This window comes from Schistocerca nitens, chromosome 8 (genome assembly GCF_023898315.1).
Source record: "Schistocerca nitens isolate TAMUIC-IGC-003100 chromosome 8, iqSchNite1.1, whole genome shotgun sequence".
NCBI classification, from domain to species: domain Eukaryota; kingdom Metazoa; phylum Arthropoda; class Insecta; order Orthoptera; family Acrididae; genus Schistocerca; species Schistocerca nitens.
The window spans coordinates 15,895,718-15,907,428 of NC_064621.1; the positions used below are offsets into that span (position 1 = coordinate 15,895,718).

Here is an 11,711-nt window from a genome sequence, read left to right on the forward strand (position 1 = left end):
TGCAATAAAAAATGGGTGTTTACATTTCAGATTTAAAAGTCACCCCCCGCCCCACCCAAGGGGACGGGGGCTGGGGGTCACGTGTAGTATCATTCGATGTCCCCATTTGAGCTTACGAACTTGTCTCACCCACTATTTTTACCCGATGTATATTTTTCGCGATAATCTCATATAATCTCATCCAAAACATCGGGTGGTGACAATACGCTGAGAATGATTTTTCTTTTTGTGAAGCGTCTGAGACATCAGCGGGGTCCCGCGTGCTTTGCTGGCAGACGGTAGCTGTTTCGCCCCTTACATTAGAGATGAAGCGACCGATGTGCAGGGTCGAAGACGGAGTGGTAAGCGATCCGAGGCGAGGTAAGTGTACCCTGCGAGGGCGGCGTCAGCCCGGTCCGGCACTTCAAGCCGGGAGAAACTCGAGGCGTGAGTGTGTTTACTGAGCGGCGGCCGCCAGGGGGCGCCCAATCTATGGGACCGGGGATGGTGCGCCAGCACACAACTAGGTCGACAGCTGCCCGGCAGAAGCACTAAGGTACGGTGTGCGGGCGCTGCCTCGAGAGGGCCGCCGCGCACGTTTATCCGGCCAGTTGCTCGCTTCGGAAGGCGACTGCGGACGCGTAGCAAAAAATGGCTCACAGCACTATGGGACTTAACATCTATGGTCATCAGTCCCCTAGAACTTAGAACTACTTAAACCTAACTAACCTAAGGACATCACACAACACCCAGTCATCACGAGGCAGATAAAATCCCTGACCCCGCCGGGAAACGAACCCGGGAACCCGGGCGCGGGAAGCGAGAACGCTACCGCACGACCACGAGCTGCGGACTGGAACGCGTAGCACATCTGCGTTTTCATCGCTACGTCAAAAATCAGATGGCGCAAACGACGAACAAAACACTTCTTCAATGCTGAACATTTTGTTAGTTTAGATCGCTGAAGTTGGCCATTTCGAGAGAGTCAATGTAGAGTCTTGCAGCAAGGAAGTAAGGGAGAGGATGTTGTTATGGGTGGCTGGCATCCTCTTTCTACAACACAAATGCACACGTGGACTAACACGGTTCTTTATTCACGTGACGTGTAATTTTTACTTAACTGGAATGGAGTCTATGTTCTGTGATACAAGCTGATCAGTAATAGTCTTCTTTCAAACAATATCGGTATTCTTGCTATTACAAACTTTGGTCTCGCTGTGGGTAAAGTACACGTTCCACTGTCGACACTGATCTGGTCGCAATGTGCTGCCGTGGCCTGCGATGTGAACTGACGGACGCCAAATGGAAGCGTGAGTCAGTGAGCCAGTGACTGAGATATCGAGCCCCTCCGGCTACATGCACGCTGTCGGGAGGCCGCTGTCAGCCCGTTGCGTGTCTCGTGGTAGGCACGCTCGATCCGGCGCCACATCTTTGCCGACCGGTGTGCTGGCGACAGCTTACGCCAGCACGAATCGTATCGTAGCAAAATTGGACTCGGGCTTCGTGTTGCTTAGAGTGTCGCCAGCCAGGAAGGAGGAGGCTCGTCACAGAGGGACTTGCCACCTGCCACAGTAATTAGCTGCTACCACTCCAGAGCTTGCTTCACCTAAACCTACGCGTACAGTGAAAAGTGCAGGCCACTAGTTTCAGAGATGCGAAGGTGAGCTGGTGCACGAGTAAGCCTGAGTACGATTTTTAGGCAGTCTTCCAAGCTTGTTTAGGCAAATGCTTGGCTGGTTCCCAATTTCTGCCTCAGAAAATACGATTAACAAATAGTCAAAATAAGATCATAAACAGAATGAAGTTTATATAATACGTAGGTAGGTAAATGCCTTAGCTAAGTGTGGTAACAGAAAGGGCATACGATCGCAAACATAAATAAAATAATTTGACAAATTCTGAGTACAGCGAACGCCGGCCGGTGTGGCCGAGCGGTTCTAGGCGCTACAGTGTGGAACCGCGCAACCGCTACGGTTGCAGGTTCGAATCCTGCTTCGGGTATGGATGTGTGTGATGTCCTTAGGTTAGTTAGGTTTAAGTAGTTCTAAGTTCTAGGGGACTGATGACCTCAGATGTTAAGTCCCATAGTGCTCAGAGCCATTTGAACCATTTTTTAGTACAGCGAACGCCGTACTAGACGGGTTTAACGCTCAGTAAAAGAAAGAAGCAGGAGAACTACAAAGAAATGGTAATTAATTATCGTATTAATATAGGAAATAAATTCCCTAAATGAACATTAGGAATAGATCCTTGATCAATTGAAATATTTTTATTTATTATTACGTTTTCGTTACAGTAATCCCAAGATCAAAACGTAGAACTCATAAAAAAAGTTCAGTATCAGTTACAATTCAACGTAAGACTGATGCAGGTGCCGTGTTTAAGGAGTAGATTTTATTATAATTGATAGGGCGTGTTACGAGGTGGAAGTTTTGACCTGATGATATCACTTGCCCAAACGTAATAAATGAAACTGTCGTAAGTGATCTAGATGCCTTTGTTCGCAACAAAATGTAATTATCAGTTGTGTGGGCAGATGGAGCATTAGGAGACTATGGGGACAGAGAAGGCCGACGAGTCTGGAAAATGACGCATTCCAGCTGGGGATCTAATGGCTGTAGTAAGAAACAGCGTTATCAGCCAACCGAAGAAATACCGGGAGATCGACGTCGTACTGTGGATCACCTGCTGCACACTATACTAGCTTTAAACTCGCAAGTTAATCCTGTGACGTCGCCTCCGAACCCGTCTTGTCCGTGTGCCAACAGACTCGGCCCGTGACTCTCCTCCGCAGTTCGCCATCCAAGCGTGTCGTCGGCTACGAGTGGACTCGACTCACTCACCAAGGAGAGGAGCACGCGTGTTCGCGAGTGCAGCTGCCGACTCGCCTCTTTCCCGCGACATAGACAACTGTTTTGAAAAATATTTTCTCTATAAATTGTAGATTACTGTTGATATATTTCATACAATTATGGTTATGTCTTTGTAGCCATTCTCAAATGCGAGCTGAAATATCACGAAATATCCGACACGCCGAAATTACAGAACCAAGTCATACATCAATATAACAACTTATCGGTTAGAAGTGAATATTGTTCTGTTTATACATACGTTTATACAAATAATACTTTTTCGAAGAGTGATCAAAATTTATTTCCGTGACAAAATCAATACAGAAATACCGCGTTTTATGTCGCACGGTGATAACAGTGGAGTTACTCTGTGCCAAGTTTTCGTTTGATGTAGCACATACATTTCCTCAAGGTGGAGGTGTAATAAACAAAAATACAACCATTTCGTTTTCACTGGACGAAATTTGTATGTTTTTCACGTGAAGCGTGGGCTATAGCGTGAAACTTGCTCCAGATATCACTCTCATGGAACACATTTGCAACTGTCTGTTTTGCATCAGTTAATTTTCATCTTACACACCCTTCACAGTCTCACCAAACTGAAGGCAATCTGATACCGACAATCAGTCATTTCGCCTCGACAGTGCTACTTTACAGCAGCGAGATCGTGTACTCATCTTCTGTGTTAGCGTTACACTCCTGCCCACATCAGTAAGAGAAAACGAGTCGACGGGTATAAGCTAGAATGGGAACGAAAGAATCCAATGTAACAGCGACACCTTTATCTGTCAAGTAGGCCTACGCGACCCGAACATTAGACTCGTACACGGTCCGTTTCTAATCTCTGTTACACACAAATGAACCCACATTTGCGGAATGTGCAATAATACACTGAAAATGCGGTATGGAATATAACTCTGGAACAAGAGTCGATTCGAAATGATATTGCAAGAGTGAAATTCAACGACACGCTGCTAACAACAACGCACGAGGCCATATCATACCATCAGCACTTTGCGGCTGCGGGGAGATCGAGGATGTCAGACACATATCTACATCTACATACGTACTCCGCAGGACACCGTACGATGCATGGTGGACTTCACAAAGCATCTCCATAATACTTCCATTCTGACCGAATATGTAGGTAACAAATCTAACTGCACTCCTTTCAATATTGCTTCGATTTCTTCCTGTAATCCGAACTGGTAGGAATCCTACACACTCCAGAAATACTCAAGAATGGGTCGCACTAGGGTTCTACACACAGTCTCCTTCGCAGATGAGGAACACGTTCCCAAAATTCTCCCAATAAACTTTCCCTGTCTGGTGTATTACTAAAAAAAGAGTTTACTAGTTGCTTCTTTTTATTTCTGCCCAGTTAGCAACATAGTCCGCTGCGGGTTTGACTGCCTCATTGAGGGCCTGGGTCCGATACCACAGTGAAAGAAATTTCTTTTGGTGAGGGGACTGGAACGACGAGCCTTCAACCCTGTGAAACACTATGGAGTGCCCTTGATGCGAAAATCCGGCCCCCTCCATTTAGGTCACAGAATGACAAAGAATCGCGTGGTCTCCTGACCAATACGCGGAGTTTTTTATTTTGTAACGGGTATTCCGGTTATCTATCGTCACCCTATCTACGCCAACTGTTGTAATGCTCCTTCTTGTAGTTAGTTTGCTTTGGTATCGATTTATAGTTTCAGGAGGTGCGTGGTGATGACGGCTTGGGAGAAAGGGTGTGGTATTACGTCACCGATGAGTAAACTCCTCGTGACCAGACTGGCACTGTGCTGTGAAACCAAAATGTTGAAGTCTGGGTACGTGACCGATGCAGCCCTCCTGCGCCGACGCTTAACTATCGGTTGCGAGCGACCGGTTGTTACGAAGCGAATACCGACGCTAAGTGAAATAGTTTGAACAGCAAAAGTCGTCGTGAGCCATAAACCCACAACTCCATCACATTTAGCCAGGGAAAACCATGGGCAACTAGGATTGTTATACTGAGTATGGTGTGGCGCGAGAAGAATGTCTTTATTAGAAAACAGCAACTGGTATATAGCCTTATTTATTTCTTTATTGTTAATGTCACTCCCTCCAGCTGGAGACTGTGGGAGAGTCAGGCTGCAAGCTGGGTGATGTTGCTGCTCTTCAGGCAAGTGTTAAAATAATGCAGTGTATTATAGAGCCTTTATTTTAAAGGGTTTATAACATGATTCCTTTTGATGAATTTGTAAAAATGTCAGATGACGATGACGGTGACATATTCAGAAAGTTCCTCGAGGTCAGACCCCAGTAGATTCTGCGCGGATAGGAAGAACGGAAGGATGGAGTAATAAGAGGATAATACAAATAAATGGATGGCTATGTAGGGGATTATGTTGCGCTCGAAGTGAGAGATACAGATGGAGGCCATAGCGAGGTGGGGTCAGGAGGTTGGGAGGGATACTGAAGCCTCGGTCTAAGGAGAGACTATGGCGACCAGGGCTGTAGCTTGTGGGTGGGTGGACGATAGGGCGGGTTTTGTGTCAGGAACAGGGAGCACGGTTAAAACTGCCTTCGTACAGAATACGGAGGGTGTGGAGGTGAAGGGAGAGTGGTATATAGGTGGCAACAGACCTGGAATCGAGACAATTGGGTAGATAATTGGTGAATGGTCTCCGAGTTTGCAGGAGGTATAGAAGCTGCAAAGATGATTGCGGAATTCGAGGAGCACGTGAAATTTTATCAGCTGGTCGGTGTTGTGTGTCGAAGAGGGAAGATTGATACCGAAGGCTAGTCAGAGTTCGGGCATTCTAAGACTTGTACGGAGAGGCCAAGTTTTGGCGGTGTGGAGATACGGGCTATGGTGCCTTTCGTAGCTGTAGAGGATTGTAGGAGGATGTAAGCCCGTAACTGGCCTGTTAATAGTTTCCGTAATTTCGTGTGGGTGCGCGACCGCGGTATTAAAGTGTGCTGCATCTACTGTGACTACATCACGTTGTTGCATCGCTTTTGCTGCACTGGAAAATGTGGTATCTCGTATCGATATATCCCACGGGCGTCAGAAAGTTGGCAGTGGAATTGCAAGTATCCGTCAGACGCCTATAGCGGTCGTGCAGAATCCGGGAGACCCAATGGAGCACGCCCGCTGCGCCACCCCTTAAGCTGCCCTGCGCTGAGTGCCCTCTGCTGCCGCAACACAGAACGGCTGGAGGCAGCCAGCCAGTTAGTTACTCGGACTGGGTGTCTTTTCGTTGCACGGTGCAACACAGGTGTCGGCTGGTTTTGGCTCTGACATACGGTTCGTGTTCATTTCAGAGAGCGTCATCTTTTTTGACTTTGAGACCTGGGCTACATTTCTCGCTGCGTAATTTGTAATAAGTCTTCATATGCTCGGAGACCCCAAGTTAAGTAAATGTTGTGTTTACTATGTTACCTTGTCCGCTAGTGCCGGCCGGTGTGGCCGTGCGGTTAAAGGCGCTTCAGTCTGGAGCCGCGTGACCGCTACGGTCGCAGGTTCGAATCCTGCCTCGGGCATGGATGTGTGTGATGTTCTTAGGTTAGTTAGGTTTAATTAGTTCTAAGTTCTAGGCGACTGATGACCTCAGAAGTTAAGTCGCATAGTGCTCAGAGCCATTTGAACCATTTGTCCGCTAGTCGTTTCTGCTCCTGTCCAGCTTTCTTACGACGACAACTGCTGAACCACTCTGTCGCCCATCCCTCCTTCTCGCACACGACGGCAGAGTACAGCGTTTGTTCGGCAGCGTGGTGTCCCACGTGCTGCGTTACCAGAGAGGCAGCTGCAGTGCCGGAGTCACGGGTAAGCCGTCAGCCGTCGGCGAGGCCAGGGGCGGCGCTCTGCGACCAGCTCGTGCCTGCGCTGGCCATCTGGCGGCGGCGGCGGCGGCGGCGGCGGCGGCGGCGGCGGCGGCGGCGGCCGGTCGATACGGCGTCGGCGCCGCTCAGGCCGGGCCACCGCCGCCGCCGCCGCCGCCGCCTTTTGATTGCACTAACGAGCCGCGCCTCCGCCTCCGCCTCCACCGCCCCCGAGACGCTCTCGCAGGCGCACAAGTGGTGGGCCAACACGCCGGCCGCCACCTAGCAGCGTGCCTAGATGCATCGCTAATGGCTCGTAATACACGTCCCACAAAGTTCCGCCTCCGCCGCTCCTGTTAACGGCGCAGCCACTTACACTTCCTCAGTGGCCGTGGGCAGTAAGAGCAAATGTTTAAAAATCTGCGGAAAACTTAATAATAAATTCCGTCTGCTGTGTTAACAGCAGTTTTGATTGTAACAAAGTTGTGAAAGAACACTTGACCTCTTAGCAACAAATAATCCTGAGTTAATAACGAGCATCAAAACCGATACAGTGAACACAGGGTTGTCGTAGTGCGATTGAATATTGTAATCCCCAAATCCTCGAAAAATAATCGAAAACTATACCTATTCAAAAAAGCAGATAAAAATTCACTTGACGCTTTCCTCAGACACAATCTCCACTCATTCCAAGTCAATAATATATGTGTAGACCAGATGTCGCTTAAATTCAAAGAAATAGTATCGGCAGCAATTGAGAGATTTATACCAAACAAATTAACAAACGATGGAGCTTTTCCTCCTTGATACACTGTTGCAGAAACAGCGAAACAAACATGCCAAATTTAAACAGACGCAATATCACCAAGATTGGCGATCGAAATTTAGCGCGGAGTTCGATGTGAGATGCCTATAACACAACGAAACTTTGTCTCGAAACCTGGCAGAAAGTACAAAGAGATTCTGGTCGTATGTGAAGTATGTTAGCGGCAAGAAACAATCAGTGCCTTCTCTGCGCGATAGCAATGGAGATACTGTCGAAGACAGTGCTGCCAAAGCAGAGTTACTAAACACAGCTTTCCGAAATGCCTTCCCAAAAGAAGACGAACTAAATATTCCAGAATTCGATCGAGAGCAGCTGCCGACATGAGTAACGTAGAAGTAAATATCCTCGGAGTAGTGAAGCAGCACAAACCACTTAATGGTTCCTTTCGGAGTATGCTGATGCGTTTGCTCCATACTTAACAATCAGATACAACCGTTCGCTCGACGAAAGATCCGTACCCAAAGACTGGAAAGCTGCACAGGTCACACCAATATTCAAGAAAGGTAGTAGGAGTAATATAAATTACAGGCCCATATCGCAAACGTCGATATGCATCAGGATTTGAGAACATATATTGTGTTCGAACTTTATGAATTATCTCGAAGAAAACAGTCTATTGACACACAGTCAACATGGACTTAGTTAAAACCTCGTTCCTGTGAAACACAACTAGCTCTATTCACATGAACTGCCGAGGTCTATTGACAAGGGATTTCAGATCGATTCCGTGTTCCTGGATTTCCGGAAGGCTTTTGACACTGTACCACACAAGCGGCTCGTAGTGAAATTGCGTGCTTATGGAATATCGTCTCAGTTATGTGACTGGATTTGCGATCTCCTGTCAGAGAGGTCACAGTTCGTACTAACTGACGGAAAGTCATCGAATAAAACAGAAGTGATTTCTGGCGTTCCGCAAGGTAGTGTTATAGGCCCTTTGCTGTTCCTTGTTAATATAAACGATTTTGGAGACAATCTGAGCAGCTGCCTTTGGTTGTTTGCAGATGACGCTGTCGCTTATCGACCAATAAAGTCATCTGAAATTCAAAACAAATTCAAAAACGATTTAGAAAAAAATCTGAATGGTGCGAAAAGTGGCAGTTGACTCTAAATAAAGAAAATTGTGATGTCATCCACATGAGTGCTAAAAGGAACTCTTTAAACTTCGGTTACAAGATAAATCAGTATAATCTAAAAGCCGTAAATTCTACTAAATACCTAGGTATCACAATTACGAAGAACTTCAATAGGAAAGAACACACAGAAAATGTGGGGAAGGCTAACCAAAGGCTGCGTTTTATTGGCAGGACACTTAGAAAATGTAACAGACCTACTACGGAGACTGCCTACGCAACGCTTGTCCGTCCTCTTTTAGAATACTGCTGCGTGGTGTGGGATCCTTACCAGAAAGGACTCACGGAGTACATAGAAAAAGCTCAAAGAAAGACAGCACGTTTTGTATTATCGAGAAATATGGGAGCGAGTGTCACAGAAATGATACAGGATTTGGGCTGGAAATGATTAAAAGAAAGGCGTTTTTCGATGCTACGGAATCTTCTCACGAAATTCCAATAACCAACTTTCTCGTCCGAATGCGACCTACATAGGGCGGAACGATCACCACGATAAAATAGGGAAATCAGAGCTCGTACGGAAAGATATAGGTGTTCATTCTTTCCGCGCGCTATACGAGATTGCAATAATAGGCAATTGTGAAGGTGGTTTGATGAACCCTCTGCCAGGCACTTAGATGCGATTTGCAGAGTATCCATGTAGATGTAGATGTGGAAAGTACACGTACAATTGAGGTTATTATCGACACTTAAGATGGCGTTACGCGGTATTACCGTGATATCCTGTCGGGGTCACAAATTTTATGTCCGGTGTGTTTATCAATAAAATACAAAAGTCAAGAAATTCTATAAATATTGCGTGTGAGGGTGCAAGACTTTTACTATTTGAATTTTTAAGTTTTATGGTAGACATTGAGGCTTTTCTTGTCAAATAGATACAGTTAAAGCGGGCTGGAGTGGCCGTGCGGTTCTAGGCGCTGCAGTCTGGAACCGAGCGACCGCTACGGTCGCAGGTTCGAATCCTGCTTTGGGCATGGATGTGTGTGATGTCCTTAGGTTAGTTAGGTTTAATTATTTCGAAGTTATAGGCGACTGATGACCTCAGAAGTTAAGTCGTATAGTGCTCAGAGCCATTTGAACCATTTTTAGATACAGTTAAATAACTGAAAATAATATTGACAAATTCCGTCTACGATATTTACAGAATTTTTACTACGCCACTTTACCTTTCGAAGTCACACATGTGTCAACAGGGGTTTCTGTTCTTACGTATGGGTTTCTGTTTATGTGTAAACATGGCGCAAACGAGTATCTGTGTGTCTTGAACATAAATAAGTTGCTTCATCGTTCTGTCAACATCCAAAAAAGATCAACATAATTCACAGATACTCTCGTGTTGTTATAGGAATGAAGATCCTTATATTAGAACTGAAAGGCCTGATGATAAATCTCTAGTTTTGAAACGTACACTTGTGTACAAAACGTAAAGGCGATAGCAACATTCGCGTTATGTGTCACTGACAAGTAACATACCTCGCAGAAACTTTGACCATACATAGAAAGAACTGCTACAGTATAGTATAGCACAGTACAGAAGATATTTGGAAGAAATAATCAATGAGCCGAACACAAATGTCATATTTATTCAAAGTCAAAAATAACGCGGAAGTGACGTCCCCTGGACAGTACAAAACGATGGCCGTAGTTCTTAATAGGCAGCGTGATGAAGACGGACGGCAGTGCATGTCCTGCCACGTGCACCTCACGCTGCTCACCAGACTCCTCCTAGCGCGGCTGCCCATTTCCCCACTGGCGTGCCTCACGGCTGCCGGATGGTCGTCGGTGCACGTGGATGCGTCACCCCTGTTCCCGATGTGATTTAAGTCGGAGGAAGCGGCAGGCCAGGTTCGCCGAATAACTTCTCGTTCCAAGAACTCCACCTGTGCAGTGCGATGCATCAGAGCTTTGTCATACATGAGATGAAGTCAGGGCCGAATACACACCTGAAAAGAGGCAATGGAGAAGGGGTACAGTGACACAAGCTTGACCGGCGAATAAACTATGTTTAAAGATTTAGAGGTCGCTATGTCTATGCAACATTATATCTTCCCACACCGTAACACCTGGATCACCAAAACGATCATGTTAAACAATGTTCGTCGTTGCGTTACGTGTTCTACATCTACATCTACATCCATACTCCGCAAGCCACCTGACGGTGTGTGGCGGAGGGTACCCTGAGTACCTCTATCGGTTCTCCCTTTTATTCCAGTCTCGTATCGTTCGTGGAAAGAAGGATTGTCGGCATGCTTCTGTGTGGGCTCTAATCTCTCTGATTTTATCCTCATGGTCTCTTCGCGAGATATACGTAGGAGGGAGCAATATACTGCTTGACTCATCGGTGATGTTCTCGAAACTTTAACAAAATCCCGTACCGAGCTACTGAGCGTCTCTCCCGCAGAGTCTTCCACTGGAGTTTATCTATCATCTCCGTAACGCTTTCGCGCTTACTAAATGATCCTGTAACGAAGCGCGCTGCTCTCCGTTGGATCTTCTCTATCTCTTCTATCAACCCTATCTGGTACGGATCCCACACTGGTGAGCAGTATTCAAGCAGTGACCGAACAAGCGTACTGTAACCTACTTCCTTTGTTTTCGGATTGCATTTCCTTAAGATTCTTCCAATGAATCTCAGTCTGGCATCTGCTTTACCGACGATCAACTTTATATGATAATTCCATTTTAAATCACCCCTAATGCGTACTCCCAGATAATTTATGGAATTAACTGCTTCCAGTTGCTGACCTGCTATTTTGTAGCTAAATGATAAGGGATCTATCTTCCTATGTATTCGCAGCACATTACACTTGTCTACATTGAGTTTCAATTGCCATTCCCTGCACCATGCGTCAATTCGCTGCAGATCCTCTTGCATTTCAGTACAATTTTCCATTGTTACAACCTCTCGATACACCACAGCATCATCTGCAAAAAGCCTCAGTGAACTTCCGATGTCATCCACAAGGTCATTTATGTATATTGTGAATAGCAACGGTCCTATGACACTACCCTGCGGCACACCTGAAATCACTCTTACTTCGGAAGACTTCTCTCCATTGAGAATGACATGCTGCGTTCTGTTATCTAGGAACTCTTCAATCCAATCACACAATTGGTCTGATAGTC

At 46.2% G+C, this 11,711-nt stretch overlaps 1 protein-coding gene across 1 annotated transcript in view; it reads left to right on the forward strand.

Moving 5' to 3' along the window:
• The window catches only part of LOC126199067 (uncharacterized), a 144,408-nt gene extending 134,472 nt beyond the window's left edge, over positions 1-9,936 (forward strand). Inside the window, exons 5-6 of the mRNA XM_049935780.1 lie at positions 6,578-6,779; positions 9,931-9,936. Coding sequence (XP_049791737.1) covers positions 6,578-6,779; positions 9,931-9,936 — 208 coding nt within the window. The remainder of the gene's footprint in view (positions 1-6,577; positions 6,780-9,930) is intronic.
• The last annotated feature ends 1,775 nt before the right edge of the window (positions 9,937-11,711 follow it).